We start from the raw sequence: 17,290 nt of genomic DNA on the forward strand, positions 1-17,290 counted from the left end.
GTTCAGTGTTATGTTCTGAAGTAGTCCAGTACATTGACATTGTCTTCAATTGTCCCCCCCCCCTCCCCGAAAAAAAGTATTTTGAATTGAAGAGACTTTGTCAATGTCTTTGAGAATTGTGAATACTTGAGTCAAGTCCCCTCATAGTCTCCTCTGTTCAGGACCAATGATGTTCAATTCTTTCTGCCTGGCGTTGCAGGACAGCTCTTTGAGTAACAGAATGCATCTGTTTGGTATTCTCTGGACTGAATCCAGAGCTGCAGTATGTTTGTTTGTGCAGAGGTGACCAAAACTGTACACAGTTTTCTAAATTAGGCCTATCTACTGTGTTATACAATTTGATTAACTGCTCAATTAATTGAGCTGTTCCAGTCAATCCCCAGCTATGTAAGTGAGCCCAAATGTTAGATGCTTTGGATTAAAATGGCAGGCAAAATAGTTTCTTTTTAAAATCCTTTTACAGATTATTTTTTCGATGGCTTTTAAAGTGTTTAGGAGGTTTTTGATTCACAGTGATTCATTTCAGAGCTACACAGCTCATGAGTCTACAGTGAGAGAGCTCTGTTCCTGTTTCCTCCCAACAGGATCATGGGCCTGTATGCCTCAGTGGTGCTGGTGATCGGGAAGTTTGTGCGCGAGTTCTTCAGCGGGATCTCCCACTCCATCATGTTCGAGGAGCTGCCCAACGTGGACCGCATCCTCAAGCTGTGCACGGACATCTTCCTGGTGCGCGAGACCGGCGAGCTGGAGCTGGAGGAAGACCTCTACGCCAAGTTGATCTTCCTCTACAGGTCGCCCGAGACCATGATCAAGTGGACTCGGGAGAAGACTCAGTGAGAGCCGCTGGGAAAACCGCAAGCAGGAGCACAATACGGTCGGAATACCTATGCATTCTGCGCAAGAAAGGGGCAGTGCTAGCTTCTTCCCTGGCAGGGCCAAGGGTCCGAGCTTCCTGCTCCCACTGCCTCTGAAACTCAGCCCTGGAAGCAAAAGAAGATTCTGCATTTTTTTTAATGCTATTCCAAAGACTTCCAGGAATTTCTGGTGGATTAACTGTCTCCTTATAGATTGTTCTGTCTGAGGGTGTTTATTGTACAACTCCTACATTTATTCTTCTGTCTTTCGGTTTCCCTCACTTTCTCAGATGGGAATACCATAAAAACGAGGGTTGTGCAATATGCTGTCCTTACTGGCTGGCTGTAAACTTGAAAGGACGCTTTGTTTTTCCATCAACCTCTCCTGGAAACAGAAGGGCAGCAACCGGCTGAAAAACACTGGCCACTTTTTTTAAGAGTTATTTTATTTTTTAATCTGGAAAATATTGCGCTTTGTGGGAATGGAAGAGAAGGGCTTTGACACACAGGAGACAAATTATATGACAATCTGTTATCTGCCTTATTTTGTTTCTACCTTCAACTAAACAATGTGCGAACCATTAAGGATATTTTTCTCAGGAAAAGAATTTAATCATCTCACCTGGAGGGGACTACTCCTCATTTCCATTCTGAACACATCATGTCTCATTTTATTTGAACCCAAGGAGCCCTTTCCATGAGCTGTTGTTCAGTGTGATGTAGATATGCCTTGGATAACTATACCTGGAAGAACTTCATGACTGTAGTCCTATACTGTATGAATGCATTTTTCATCTTCTTAAACTCTCAGTGTATTTTTACGGACTTTTAATTTCTTTAAAAAAAGACTTTTAACTCAGATTTCTATTTCCACATAAATAGAGAGCAAAAAAAAAAGAAAAGAAAGCAAAATATTGTTCTTAAGGTTCAGTCAAGTTAGTCTGTTTATTAGACTGGAGCTAAAATCAGTACAACTATACAGTACATTAGAAGACATTGTAGCATGAAACAAAAACAAAAAATGATCTTGCTATTAATTTTCATTCCATGTACATACATTTTTAGGATAAAAAGGGAGAAAAATCTATCTGACTGAGTACTTGTATGGTAAAATGATGAATTGTGATTCAATAATGGTCTGGAAATAAAGCACACATTGCAAAGCTGTTTGAAAGATATTTAAGTTTTCTTGCTTGTTATACCCTTAAGTAAAACAGAATGCTAATGTAATAGAGTTGATTTATGAGTGCACGCGGATGATTGAACATGATATGTCTTAGTGGTGTACTAAATTTAGATAGCAGAGGTGACATTCGTAAGTGATCTGTAATTTCAAAAGCCCATTGCGATCTTTGCCTCTGATGAAACTGCCAGTATTCTTAAAGCTCTGGCGCCCACTTGGCTCCTGGTGGTAAAAGCATGGATCATAGCCGGGATACGAACGCTGTGAAATCATCTGAGTGCAGGATCCCCCAGTGAACATGGACGAGGGTGAAACGGTCTTGGCAATCCTCGGCTCTCACACATCTTGCGCCTGTCATTGCGTGTGTGCCTGTGGGACTAGCAGTGGCTGTTAAGGAGTGTAGCTACCTGCCCGCCTATAGGGGAGCCCTGCTGTACAAATAAATGTCAAGCCCATGATGCTGCACGTGTTCAGTGCGGTGTGAGTGGGCCTCAACCCTCCCAGGTCTGTGCTGGTGTTACAAGAGCAAGTGGGAATGCCAAGCTTTGGTTTAGTATATTAGAAGTGGCACTTTCTGTCACACTGCTGTGCCATCTGTATCCGAAAGAAAGGAACAAAAGTTCACAAAGGAAATAATTTGGAACACTATAAATTTCTTTTGGATGGGTCTCTCATTCAAGTTTAAATCAGACCCAGGCTTGCTTAGTGTTTGGTAACAGAGACATGTTCAAGTTTTACAGGGGGTTCAGCTGGTTCAACTGGAGAAAGTATTTTGGGCTTCAATTTTTAAAACCATAGTAATAATTACCACAACAATGTATACAGACCTGTTCTTATATAGCTTAAGACCTCACAACAGCAATAATATAATAATATAATAATAAACTTTATTTTATATAGCACCTTTAAAGGTGGTTTCTCAAAGTGCTTTACAGAATGAGACCAACAATAAAAAAAGAATACACGATAAAACATATAACCCAAGACAAGAGTCAGGAATATACTGGAAAATTGCAAAGGTTAAAATTAATGTCAGATCCAACTCGGCAAATTTGTGTTTTGTTCTTACTGATACAACAATACTTAGTCAGCTACAGTACACCTATCAATATTGTGTGTCAGGACACCTGAGGATATAATGAACACTACATCAAAGCAAGACATTTTGTAGACCTGTGTGTATAACAAGCATTTTTGTTTGGAACTAAGATTTATATACAATTTGCTTCAGTGATGGTGTTCAGTTCAGTTTTGAGAAGCCACTTTTAAAGGCACTATATCAAAATAAAGTTTATTTACTCTTCCTGTAATTGTGTGGTACTCCTGCCACCTAGTGACCACCCAATGCCTGTGTCGTAGTGGCATCTTACACAAACGGTCACACATTTTTAATCTCTTTTTTGCTATGATTAAATGTTTTTTGAACAGCAAACAGGCATGACTGCAAACGGATGGTATTAAAATGGTGAAGGTGAGCCACTAAAATGAAATCATGCAAAACACACAACTGGATTTATTGCTGTATCCCTGATTTCTCCTCATTGTGCTCTAGTGAATGAATATCTTTTAAGTTCTTGTGCATACAGCAGGTTTGAAGTTTTTTTTTCCAGTTTCCCAGGGAAACTAAGCATTTTGTTGTTAATATTTTATAGTTTCCCACTGGGTTTGCTTTTTTTTCCCTCTTACGTGATGTGTCTGTTGCATATATCATGACAGGTTTCAGTAGAATAAAATGGCTTTAGATCTGGAGATGCAAATTCCATTTAAAAATTATTTACAACCTCTAACTTAAAACGAGCATTAGTCAAGTGTCAATAACCTGATTGTAACTAACCTATGCTAAGGATCTGTTATTTATTAACACAGACAGATGAGTCATTTGCAATTAAATTACCCCTGAAGCATAACTGTTAAAATGCTTAAAATCCTCCTATATTTTTAACATCCTGACGGGATCTGTACGACACTGCTGAATCAGATTGTGATACCGCTGTACAATAAGTGGGTGTTCAACTTTAATCCATGGAGAAAATCATATGAATAGCCAGTGAATGTCACTACAATGTGCATTTCACATTAGCTCCACAGGACAGGATGTATTATTACTTCATATGTAATTCTGTATTCCAAATACAGGCACATTGTAAAGTGTTCCTGGATTCTTCATTTTTTTTCCATTTTCCTCCATCAAGGCCCATATTGTAATGTGACTTCCAAAGTACTGTATTTGTTGCAGATATAGGAAAAAAACTAGTTTTCAATATTTTTTCAGGATCAGCATTTAGCATTTTGGGGAGTTACCAGTCAACACAAAAATGTTTCTAGTCCTTCGGGGTATATTAAGAGGTTCTCCAGTTCTCAAATGGTGTGATATTCAATTGTTTGACACCCTTAGGTGCAACAAGTTTGTCACAGAGAAGTTTGAAAAAAAGGGATGGGCAATATTATTAATGTTAATTCAACGCTTAATGTTTCTTTCATTTGTGTAATCTTCATTGGAATTTGTTAGTATAAAAAAGATGTGGGTCTTAATATATGAATAACTAGTAAATGCCTAATTGAATAAGAATACGCTTCCTAGAATATCCTATTCTCTTTGGTTTAAATGTGTTAATGTCTTACAATTTTAATTATTCATTCTGGAATGCGATGATTGTCTTTCCAACTCCTAGAAGGTCTCAGTGGCGTTGGCAAGTTGGTCCTATAGATATTCAGAAGCCAGAAGAAACAATTTAGCTGTGGTTTTCTTAGACATGCCATTCTAATCCCAGCGCTGTGTGGCTCTGCCCTGCTAAAGAATAGTTAGTTTTCAGTGTGAGTTTGGTCTCCCTGAAGCATTAATAAAGTTCAGTAACACATGGTCCTGATCAGCCTCCGGACAGATTGCTGTGGGATGTTCCACCCCTCTTCCTTTGCTGCTGCAGAAAACTGGCTAAGTTTTAGTGGTCACAGTTGTCTCCTGTTGATGGCATTTGAGCCATGGTCCCACAGACACTGTTTAAGTCATGAGAAACTGGCCACGGAAAGATCTAGATCGAAACATCTTTCATGCCGTGCCATCATCATCCTTGTACTATGTAGTCTTGCACTGACCCGTTTAAAAAACACTTCTGGTTTGACTTGCACTTCCTGAAAAAAAAACACTTTCACTCGAGACTGCATCAGGCAGGACTCACCAAAAAGCAATTACTGCGTTAAAGGAAGTTCACCCATGTCCACATCGGTCAATGCTGCTTCACTGGTTGGCTCGAACCTTTAACAATCCCAGCCAATGTAACTATAACATTACAACATCTCCACAGTTTGACTTCTATCTTGGCTGTCAAATGCAAATGGCATCAGGTATTGAATACAACTCTCCAACACTCTCTTCCACCACCACCTCAAATGTTCTTGGACCCACAGAAGATGGCGACGGTCACTTCTCAGCGTTACTCTCCAGTATGCCACCACGCATCTTTTTCGCGCACACAAAGAACTACAGTTATTCCCTGATGTTAATGTGGGCTTTTTCTTCCCGGCATGTCTCATGCAGGACTGGGCAGCTCTATTATGCTCAGCCCCTGCCTCACTGAGCCATTGTTTTTGGCCTTTTCAGGACTAGCCTATAAGAGTAACAATTATAATTTACATTGTTACCTATTTGAATAGGTAACTTGTAATGTTATTTTAATATAACAATACCAATGCTACCTATTTCTGTTGTTTTTTATATTTATATCATTAGCTTTACTGGAGAAAAGAGAGAAAAATGCTCTACTGTGACCTCAAGAATACAACAGCAACCTTAGATTTGAACCTACAGTCCTCTGGTTAGAAGTTGTCTAACATTTTGTACGTTTATTAAAATTGTCTTTCTGAATGGCGATTTAAACAGATTCTCAATTTGTCAATTTTTACTCAACTACCATTAACCACCTGGCATTGTTATAAAATAATATGACTCGTGACCAACGCTTGGTTATAAGAAGGAACAATTCTACCCCATCTGCTCACTATTTAAAATGAAATGGAAATAACATTATGTATCCAATGAGTAACTGACCTAAAGTGTAAGACTTGCTCATAAATATATTCATGGGTTGATATATGCTGAAAATGCAGCAATCACAAGAGTTATGCTTTTAAAGCATGCAATGTATCACACTTTCACATGAAAAAACAGTAACACAATTTTATTTCTGCCACTTTGAAATGTCAAAAGTCAGTTTCACCTTCATTCCTATCCGTGCACATTCTTGAGTCTTAAAAATAATTCTGATTCCATGCTGAAACCGTTACCATGCCTGAATATATTTTATCATTACATTAAACAGGCACAACAGCAAATGACACTTCCAAGGCATTTATGCACCACATTTAGCATTCACTCTGAAAGCCACAGGCAGGTACCTGAGTCCGTAGGTAAGGGTGAAACCCTCCGAGTTACCCGGAGGACTGCGCCACCACATGCTGCGTCACCAGAACAGACTGACTAGACCAGTCTCTTCCTTTTCAGCGCGCTTCCTGCCGGCTCACAGTTCTCCACATGTCCGTCCGCTACCGACCCCAAAGGGGAGACCATCTGCAGCTCGGCGTCGTCCGCCGCTTGTCCGAACAACGCAAGAAGGAAGGCCACGCCATACCCCGTAGCTCTATCTCCCTGAATCAGGCGTAAAACACAACGGCTCAGTAACCTTTACCTCCGGCATCCGCCTTCTTCCGAAACCCCTGGTGCACAACACATAGACTGCACATCAGGGGGCCAGCTGCCCAATCTTGGACAGTTAAATCATTGGTCATTTTTCACAGGGGGCTTGTAAAGTCATAGATTCTTCAATTAAAATTGAGTTTGTTCATCCAGATAAGCGTACGGGCACTTTTTTAATTTACTTGGGACTTCTTTTTCATATTTTGAGTCAGCACTCAGCGATAAGGATTTGATTTAGGTACGAATAGACACCTTATGTAAACTCCATAAAAAGAGACCTGGTTTTGCAATAGCCTACTCACACTATACGCAGGACAGCCCATGTCCACATCAATCCACACTCCTGACCAGTTAAATCCAATGTGTGCCCCAAGAAACAGACCAGCGCATGAACACTGAGCATTACTTCTGTCCTGTAAGGAAATAACATTGACAAATTCTTCATCAAGCAATTAAATACTACTCCTATACACAGTATTACTTTGATGTTCTGCATCCCAGACTTCCACAGCTGCTCTTTAATTGTAACTCATTATTTATTACAAATTAGTACAAGTTATTTACTAATGGCAGCAATCTGCCAGTTAAAACTACTAAAGAAAATTATTTATACAGGTATTCCTTGTTTATAACACTTGGGACAGTTTCTTCCAAAATAGTTTCGAAGTTTTTATCCAAAGCAAAACAAATCATTAAACTTTACTGTGAATTGGACTCCTCTAGTATATCTTTACAACTTGCAATAAAAAAAAAACATCTCGTGTAAGTGCCACTGTGGAGGTGGCATTAACTTTTTTAAATTAAAACAGTACAGAAGTTGTAAAAGTTTATCATAAAATGGATGTGCAGCAGAACCAGTTGCAATTTAAAGTGCACACCGATTACAGAATAAAACCACATGCATTTTTAATTTACTCTCTTCACGGCGATGACAGAATCAGCAGTATGAGACTTTTTTAAGGATCGTTACCAAAGCCTTAAAAAAAGCCAGCGTCAGCGTGTGCCTGGCACTGCTTTGCTATGATATTACTCACACTCACAAAATTCTTCATGTCAGCCATAGCGGATGAAAACTCACTGATGTGCAGCTCGGGCGTGAAGACGAGGGGGTGCACCAGGTCCCCGCTGGTCCGGCCGGCTCTCACACAGGCCTTCTCCCACTCCGCGCTGTTCGTCAGCAGGCCTGCGTGGTATCGGCCCGTCACCACGCCCTGGAGGCGAAGGCGGTCAAAACAGCTTCAGAGGAAGCAAACCCAGCGTGCACGGACTACTGACCCAAGACAGGTCCGTTTTTTTGTGAAGCATTAATTGCGCAGAACCAAACATAGGGATTTCCTAGTCTCACTCTTTTTCCCGGCTTCAGAACTTTCTCAGTCCTGACAAGGTTCTCTAAACTCCTTCAAATCCAGACTCAAAACCTTCTTCTTTAGAAGAGCCTTTACTGAACTGGTTCCATTCTTCACCCCTCTGCTTTTCCTAGTACCACCTTCTACCGTCTCCTCTGTATATTGTAATTGTGTTTTATCTTGTGTATTCTTCTTATTGTTCTTGTCATTCTGTACAGCGCTTTGAGAAGCCAACGTTAAAGGCACTGTATAAAATAAAGTTTATTATTATATTATTCTTATTATTAAATTACAGCATAAATGCAAGTGGAGGTCACGTGAAAGGTAATGCAACTGCAGTCTCAATGATGTTATCAAACCTGTGCTTTCTTTGTTCACCTCCCTGCTGACTGCTCCCTTCAGGCTGACTAACATTAACAAATGTCACAGAAACGTGCAATTGCTGCAATTTCAACCACCTCTGTCTATTTCTGACAACTGGAGCTCCCTCTTGTGTGAGCCCAGAGGGAATGATAAAGGAGAAAAAAAAAATGGAAAAAAAGATCAGTTGATAAACCGATATGTTGGATGTCACCAAATTTCAGAATTTTAAATTTTCATTTTTATTTTCCGATTACGCACTACCCTTTTAAATGATAATTAACAATCGTAATGAAGAGAAATTTCATCGAGACATAACTAATGTGGTATTCCTATTTCACACACTTGGAGATCATAACTCTTACATGTGTGATCAAAGCACAATTTTTAGTTTTAACTTCACCAAAAACAGACATTTTTATGGCCTTAGCGTGTAAAAGTGTCATTTATTAATTTTACATATCATTTTTTTATTTTTAAAGGGTCTATTTAAAACTGAATAGGAAGTGTCTCCCTCATCAAGCACAGCATGTACTGTAGTTTTAAATCCGTCACGTGAGCCAAATGCAAGGACAAAAAAACTACATTTCCCAATGTTCCACGCACACTAAAGAATTCTGTGAATATCCACAGATATCCAGGCTGTACATGCTGTACATCAACTACAGTATTACCACCGGTAGACTGGCTTCATCTAGAAGCAACTATTTTAACCACTCTACCAGTGATATTTAAAATAATATTAAAATGTTTTGAGTGGTGCATACCTCAACGATATAACAACAAACTGCAATATTAATAATTTAAATAAATTTAAATATAGCGCAAACCTGTATCAGATACAATGCTACCTACTTACTACTTCAGAAAGTTATCCCCAAAACCCACCCTCCGCCCCACTGAGCCAATCATCCGTTGATCCATAGGTAGCCAAAGGTTTCCACTCTGCACTATCATACAGGAGGGTCAGGCTCACTGGCCACTGACATAACCACAAGGCAGCAAGAGCCAGGAGTGAACGGTCCTGGAAAACTATGGCCAACCCGAACCTCTGGTGGCGCTACCACTTAGAGAATCGCAGTAATATCTACTTTTATTTCTAGCCAAGATACACATGTCACTAAAACACAGATATAATAAAAACGTTGTTTTTATCATGTCAATTAGCAGTGCCAGCACTGTCCTGACCAGTTAAAAGTCATGGCAAAGAGGTGCCCATTAGCTACAGCCGGGTCTGCAATACATCATCCCAGCAAGATTTCCTCGACGTGAAAACATCTGGGAGCTAACACCCTCACACTGTCAAAACTGCAAGACAGCTGCCATCTGTATGTGGATAAAGACTTGTTACCTGGGCAGCAGTAAGATTTCCGATCCCCACGATGATGTCCGCTTTGAGATCTCGACTGGCGTACACGGCACCATCTGCCAAGGCTAGGCGACCCCCAGCATCTGTGCTGTTGACTTCCACAGTTCTGTAAAGCACACAGATGTCCCATGCACATCAGGTTGAAAAACAGTTCAAAACGTTGTCAAAACTGTCAAAACCTAACTACATACTACACCAAGACCACTTGACATAAATTGGCTCCCCAGCCAAAACGATTTGTTTCCTTTCTTTTCTTTTCAGCAGGAATAAACCCGCTACCTGTTCCTTTGCAGCCTATGCATGCTGACACAGCTACCTAGTTGAAATACTTCATATATTGAAATACTTCTTACTTTACGCCTGAGATAAAAAAACACATATCACGTATGCATAGGGGAACAGTAACAAAAAGATTAATCTTCTCATTTAATCCCTCTCACACTATAATTATGTAGAAGTAGCATCTGGGAACCACTCAAATCTACCAAGATACAATATGACTACTACTTACTTTCCTGAATACAATCGAAGAATATCATCTGGCCTAGTTGCCTTGGGACCAATCGAGTTTTCAGCCAGGCAGAAAACAGCGTGTAGATTTTCCTTGAAACCCTGTGATTTCACAAAACATGAATGAAAAAGATCAATGCTCATTATACAAACAAATATTTTATGATACCTTCCAACCAATGGGCTATAATTAAAAGAAAAGATCAAAGTTTAAATTATGTATTACACTGTTTATAACCAGGGCCCTCAGAAACCCAAGAACCTTGCAAAACAATTACTGTCAGTTGAACTAATGAAACTGACCTCAATCAGGAGTCAATTTATGATCCTGAGTAGTTCCAATACTTCAGGTTACAAACAATATATACAAACAATAGCCTCTAAAATTATTTTAGACCTTGATGAACAGTAAATCAAAGCAGATAACATTTCCACCACGCTTGGCACTACTACACCTCCAGCCACTTTTTGCTGGTCCTCCTCTTTCTAGTTTTTCTCAGCTTGACACTGCATGCCTTAGGAAACTGATACCTTTCTACTACATCCCATTCCTTCTGTTTGATTCCAGTCCTAAAAAAATAAACATGGTTCTGGACTAACCTAAACCATTTTCCATTTCTGACCTATATCTAATCTGACAAACATTTTAGAATGTGCTGTTGCAAAACAATTTAACAATCACCTGATTGCAAATAACCTCTCCGAACACTTCCAATCCAGTTTCAGACACTTCCACAGCTGAAAAACTGCCCTTCTTAAAGTTACTAGTGATCTTCTAACGGCACCTGATTCTGGTTCTCTATCTATCCTAATTCTCCCAGACCTAACTGCTGCTTTTGATGCTGTTAATCACGATCATATTCTCTCCTGTCTTTGGACAGAGACTGCATTTGGATTTTCTGACATCTCTCTTAAATGGTTCAACTCTTATTTTACTGATCGCTGACACCTCGTTCTCTTGGGGGTTTTAGTTCAAAAGTTGTGTTTGTCAAGTCAGGTGTTCCCCAAGGCTCGATACTGGGCCCCCTGCTATTCAGCAGTTACATGTTACCACTATTAAAATCACATGGTCTGAATGATCATTTGTATTCAGATGATATTCAAATCTATATCCATACTAAATCTGACACTGTAGTAGCTGTGTCTCTTCACTTTTTAAAAGTATTTTTGAAAGTTAAGGTCAAGTTACTCAGCATTTCCCATTACCTATAAAAAATGTGAATGCAAATTAATTTTTTGAAGATTTAAATTGAAATCATTTAATTATTGTTTTAATTCACCTGTAATTTTCACAGGCTTTTGGCAAAAAGCAATCTTATTTGCTTTATTTTAAAACGCTAGTTAAAGCTGTTTGCATGAGATAACACTCTTTAAAACAAAATCATACCATAACATAATCTATTAGAGCATATACAGTACCAGGGTACAATAGAAAAACTACTCCAATAACAGGTACAGTCAAAACTGATCGCGGGTTATAACAGTGCTAGGTAATATTTTTAGATTTACTGGTCAACAATAATGTCTATTGCAAATTCCTTGCAATAAATGATGTCAGTACAACTGGATTAATGAAGTGTTTTACAGTTTCACGCAGTTCAGAAGTGGTTAATATTCTACAAGTGCTATATCTCTGTTTTAGCCATTGCGCAATACGTACCACACCAACCTGCAATACACAATGTAATCTAGCTCAATGGAGAAGTGCTAACCTGTTTAACAGCTGCTCTGAAAGCCCCAAGTACAGCAGCTGCTCCAGCACAATCTCTTTTCGCCCCAGGCATTAGAGTCTGCAACAGAAAAGAACACCATACTGACACGGACACTGCACAGTGCTGTCAAATATACCACATTAGTCACGAAAGAAAGGGGTGGAAGAAAATGTAGATTGAGCACACCTACACAGACATTCACACATCTGCACGGAATATAAACCCCAAAGAAAAGTGATGGCTGACTCCGAGCAAGAAATCCACTCGATTCAAACCTTCGTGGAACAGAATGACAGTGATCGAGTTTGATCAAGAATGCGTTACATTTCATGTAAACTACAGCCTCTGTAGATTACAGAATTGAGGAAGATGCCGATGAGCAGGAAACCGTGTTCACATCGACATCCATAGCAGCACATACCAAAGCTAGCGGTTCAACGTCTTCAGGCCCCCCCTCCGTGTGCTGCAGTCCCTGAGCAAAGACTGGCTTCCGGTTTCAAGCGCATCATGCTCTGCTGCACTACTTGAACCGCCACTTCAGTTGACCATTACCTTTCCTTTAAGGGTTAAGCCTCCAGTGTTGTACACGATCCCACTTCCGATCCAGGCGACGGTCTGGGTGGCGCCCTCCGGAGCGTGGCTGAGCACAGCCAGGGCGGGGGGGCTCCTTGCAGCCTTCCCAACGCCGTATATACCTGAGACAGGACCACCACAAGGCAGTCAGCAGGAAGCCAGACCTCTTCCCCAAACACAGAGCCTCCCGTTTGAGCACTTCCCAGACACACACACAGGGAGCAGGTCGACACCCCGGAGGAACCGCCCTCAGACGCGGTGGCCAAGCTCGACTCCGCCTCTCGAAGTGGGTTTTCTGAGACGGCCCACATTCACGGAGACCGAGAGGGCAGGGTGGAGTGGCGGCTCGGACTCCTGACTCCTGAAGCGAGGGGCTGTGCGCGTCGCATGTGTGTCACCTTTCTATTTCTCTGCGTGGAACAAACCTGTACTGGTTCCTCCGCACCAGCCAACGCGTGCTGATGCATATCCGCACGTGAACATCTGAAAGTCTCTTTCCCAACATGGAACTTCACAAGCTGCAACCGCGCCTCTGGAAATCAAAACGTTCAGAGCTCTGCAAGCAGGTGCGTTAGAATTACCTCCAAACCCTTTCTTATGAAGCTCCTCCCCACGAACGACAGACGGAACAATTCCCAGCTCCAAACCGACTTCCCTGATCTCCTGTAAAGGCATTACTGTCGCTTTCAAGAGCAGTCAGCACAGGGGGATGGGGATGCAATTCTGATAATTAACTACAGCAAAAAATGTACTGCACAGATATTATCAATACTTTAAAAGATAATTCACTCGCACAGCCTAAGCCACAAGCCTGGTGTTTAATTACAGTCCCTTCCACCCAGTTAATGGAAATCAGATTCTTTCCCAGGACAAGGCAAGGCTTCCTGGGATATTCAGAAATATCCCAAGGAGCCCTTTAAATGTTCAACGTGATTTGGATGTTGGGTGTGCAAAACGTGCGTCTAATTATCTTTTACTGTACACTCATCAGAGAACCAGAACTGCACAGTTTTTTCAGCTCTGCGTGGCCTTACACGCGTATCACAGAAAGGTCTGTGGCAGTCTTCTGCATTACACGCTAAAGAGAAAGAACAGAAGTGCTGGCCGGTGTTGTCCGACAGCACGGCACCTGCCTGAAGGAAGTCGTCTGTGCTCATCTCGCTGCAGGGCGTGTCCACGATACGGGCCGCCAGTCGGATGCTCTCTGCCACATTCGATAAGCACTGCAAAGAGAATAACCAAGGGTCAGTGAATGCAACGAGCTCCTGCACCAATTAGTGTACTTCATCGTTTTTATTTTGAAACAAAGCATTTAACAATTGTATCCCGTTTTCAACACACAAACGGAAAACGATGGCTTCAGCAAGCACAGACGTTGGAAAACACCAGCGTCGGTGCGATGAAAAAAATTCCCATTTTGAAGTGGTGTCCGAAAAGCATAGTAAACTGGATAAATAACTGCTAAGATGTGAAAATGAATGAAGGGGAGGTTCTTGTTTCGCCAGCGAAGTTCAGAGTTCAGAGTTCGGTTTATCTGCCTTATGCACAAGGGCAATGAAATGCTCATTTGCACGCACGCTCCAGTACAAAGACATCATCAAACATCAACACACATCGACAGCACAGTTGTTACACAGCACTCAACTTTCAATAAAACTCAGCCCAAGCAGTGTGCAAAAAACACACATCAGAGCTTGCAGGGGCAGGCAGTGACCGGAAGCACTTGCCGTCAGGGTCTCTGGGGCCAGGGCCTGGTCGCCGGGTTTCACACACAGGAACTCCGCCGTGACGCGGCGCCGCTCGCCGGGCCTTCCTCGCCCCGACCTCCGGGAGAAGAGGGGAGAGGCCCGGGCAAGAGCGCACGCCGAGGCGAAGACCGCGGGCCTCTCGCACACCACCTGTCAGAGCACACACCAACATGAGTCAGCGCCCCCGCCGCGGGAAGAGACACCTTTCAAAGAGAGGGAATCATGCACGCCCATCTTCAAGGCTCCGCTTATGTAACTGTGTACAGAAAAATAACAACACGTTTAACACGTTCAACATGCTACAACTGGCAGCCATGTCACCCTGCAACTCACAGCTACCAGCCTGCTGAAGCTCAGCAGGTGTGAGCCTGGTCAGTACCTGGAGGGGAGACTTCCTGGGAAAGCTGAGGCTGCTGCTGGAAGAGGTGTTAGTGGGGCCAGTAGGGGGCGCTCACCCTGCGGTCCATGTGGGTCCTAATGCCCCAGTATAGTGATGGGGACACTATGCTGCAAAAAGGTGCCGTCTTTTGGATGAGATGTAAAACCGAGGGCCTGACTCTCTGTGGTCATTAAAAATTCCAGGGTGTTTCTCAAAAAGAGTAGGGGTATTACCCCCTGTATCCTGGCAAAATTTCCCCCAGGCAATCACGGCCTCCTAATAATCCCCATCCCTGAACTGGCCTCATTACTCTGTTCTCCTCCCCACTGAGAGCTCGTGCGTGGGGAGAGTACTGGTGCATCATCCAGGTGGGGCTGGAGAGGATCCCCATTAATTTACCTGTAAAGCGCCTTGAGTAGAGTGTCCTGAAAAGTGCTATATAAGTGTAAGGAATTATTATTATTATTAAGACCTGAAGTGAAACTTTCTCAGCATCTTCCATTGACAATAGTACTATACATGGGGTGCAGCAGAAAATAAGAAAATAAGAAAATTGATAAGAAAAATTAGATAATGGAAAAATTAGATAAGAAGGACCTGTGTTCCAGCCTACAGAGTCACTGTACTAGACTTTAACTCAGCTTCCACAGTGTTGATAATATAACTGATAATATTGGACATGAGTCCATCACAGCTGGGGTTATAAGGGTTATAAGGGGGTGACGTTCAAGAATGACGCAAGAGCGTCCTTTCCGGGGGTCACACACAGCCCCTCACTTCAGAGTCAGGAGTCCTAGCCACTGCTCCACACTGCCCACTCAAACCCCACGAACGTGGGCTGACGCAGACAAACCCATTGACCTACAGTACAGTATAACAGCCAGAAAACAGGAAGGAAGGTCTCAATGTCTCAAAGCCATGAAAGTCCATTTTTAAGAAGTTATATAGCCCTGCCTCCTCTGTTGCTGTGTGGGTTCTGACCACAGAGCAACGCTGAAGAGCACAATGAGGAGTAGTAGTGAGACGCCCGTCTGGTTCGGCAAACGCAGGAGCAGGGAGGGTTTCTCACGCACCACGATGTGCTGGCTGGTTTCCTCAGGAAGGCAAGAGCGCACCAGCCGCAGGAGGAAATGCGCCGAGGAGGGGGTGTTATGTCGGCTGACTCTACCGGGGAGAGCCGCCACGGCAGCCGAGTTCAGCCACAGCGGACACACGTCGGTCGGGTTTGGCCTCAGGGACCTCAGCGCCGTCTTCCATGCCTGCGGAGACGACAAAACGCAGCGGGGCCTGAGGGTGAAGCAGACGCTCGCCCCCGCCCGGGGTGGGCGCAGGCTGGGAGCCCACGGGCGACCGCGACAGGACCCACGCAGGGCAGAGCTGCCTCCCGGCATCCGTGGGCGGTCGTCGCCTCAGTACCCAACAACACAAACGCTCATGAACCACTGCCGTAACCGGCAGAGCTGCTGTGCAATTCTGATTAGACTGGTAGATATCGGTACTGCGTAATCTGAAGCGCCCCGATTGGCGCAGTTTTAACACCAGATGTGATCGGTTTTAAGCTCCTGGTAAAAAAAAAAATTGAAGAACTTGAATCCTAGGACCTTGCAATGACCCCCCAACATGCCCTTCCGTTCCTTCTGACGACGAAAGTGTCAAAAACAAACGGAACTGAATTATGCAAATACTATTATAAATATATACGTACACGGTAAGCTTGAGGTAAAAAGATAAAATCCCCAAGCCAGCCGGCTATGGTGGGCACTCAGTCCTATATTATCTGTAACTTAGATTATTTACACTGTTTCCATTTCATGATGGCACTTCCTAAAGTTACAATCGGTGGGGCGTTGGGGTTGTGAAATTTTGAGCACGCCACACCGCGACAGATTCGTGGAAAAGACACTGAAACCGTCAACGCCGCCACAGCAGGCAGGACATTTCAGGTTCGCAAGAGTCGCAGACAACTTCTGTCCACGAACTGCGTTATCATATCAAACCGAAACCCACTGCAGCGACTTCATCCTACCTCTTCGCGTACGGGGGGCGGTAACTTGTCCTTGACTTTGTCCCACGTCAGTCTGTGTAAATGTGCGAGCTGCCCCACAATCAGCACAGGTCTGCCTTGTTGGTTTTTTTCTCCAGATCCCCGGCAGAACACAAGTTCTGCAGCAGCCATCTTCCCAAACGCTGCTCGTCAACACCAACCTCAAGGGCTGGCAACAGCGTTTTTTTGGAGTAGGTGACCCAATCTCATTGAGCTATCAACATGGCTTCTTCGCTTCGGTAGTTTCCGGAATGCCTCGTACGCAGACTTTTTTTTTTAAAAAGGGCAAGACACCTGTATAGCTGCACAAAGGCAGAAAATCCTAACATATTTGTCCACATGTGGACAAAATTAGTTGCATCACTAGGAAAGCCCGTTAATTAGCACTCGCTGCAAGGGACAGTGTACGCTGAAATGCGGTTCAGAAATGATCTGCGTTGTAAAAAATAAAAAATGAATATTTTTTGGCCAGTATTTTCAATTATATAGCGTATCTTACTAATGTGATGTTTTATTTTCGGG

At 42.7% G+C, this 17,290-nt stretch overlaps 2 protein-coding genes across 11 annotated transcripts in view; one reads left to right on the top strand and one right to left on the bottom strand.

Annotated features, from left to right (window-relative positions):
• piezo2b (piezo-type mechanosensitive ion channel component 2b) overlaps positions 1-2,022 on the top strand; it is a 207,215-nt gene extending 205,193 nt beyond the window's left edge. For all 8 annotated transcript variants that reach the window (XM_088918201.1, XM_088918192.1, XM_088918196.1 and 5 more), the window contains one exon: positions 585-2,022. In XM_088918201.1, the coding sequence (XP_088774327.1) occupies positions 585-837 (253 nt within the window). In that variant the 3' untranslated portion in view covers positions 838-2,022. The remainder of the gene's footprint in view (positions 1-584) is intronic.
• Positions 1,783-17,007, bottom strand: LOC148831700 (putative aminopeptidase NPEPL1). 3 transcript variants are annotated; one of them, XR_016091237.1, is made up of 12 exons: positions 16,751-17,007; positions 15,798-15,983; positions 14,325-14,495; positions 13,731-13,820; positions 13,179-13,260; positions 12,577-12,719; positions 12,025-12,102; positions 10,314-10,414; positions 9,785-9,908; positions 7,806-7,938; positions 7,030-7,140; positions 1,783-6,679 (listed from the first exon to the last, which is right to left on the bottom strand). XR_016091237.1 is itself a non-coding variant. In XM_088918203.1 (12 exons), exons 1-12 carry the CDS (start codon positions 16,898-16,900, stop codon positions 6,512-6,514), a joined length of 1,575 nt encoding a protein of 524 aa, XP_088774329.1. In that variant the 5' UTR covers positions 16,901-17,007; the 3' UTR covers positions 1,783-6,511. The 3 variants fall into 3 exon arrangements, 2 of the variants coding, with proteins under 2 accessions (XP_088774329.1, XP_088774328.1); XM_088918203.1 differs by having other exon boundaries at positions 7,768-7,938; XM_088918202.1 differs by having other exon boundaries at positions 7,762-7,938.
• Between the last annotated feature and the right edge of the window lie 283 nt (positions 17,008-17,290).

Source organism: Atractosteus spatula, chromosome 6, assembly GCF_055471065.1.
Source record: "Atractosteus spatula isolate fAtrSpa1 chromosome 6, fAtrSpa1.hap1, whole genome shotgun sequence".
Classification (NCBI taxonomy): domain Eukaryota; kingdom Metazoa; phylum Chordata; class Actinopteri; order Semionotiformes; family Lepisosteidae; genus Atractosteus; species Atractosteus spatula.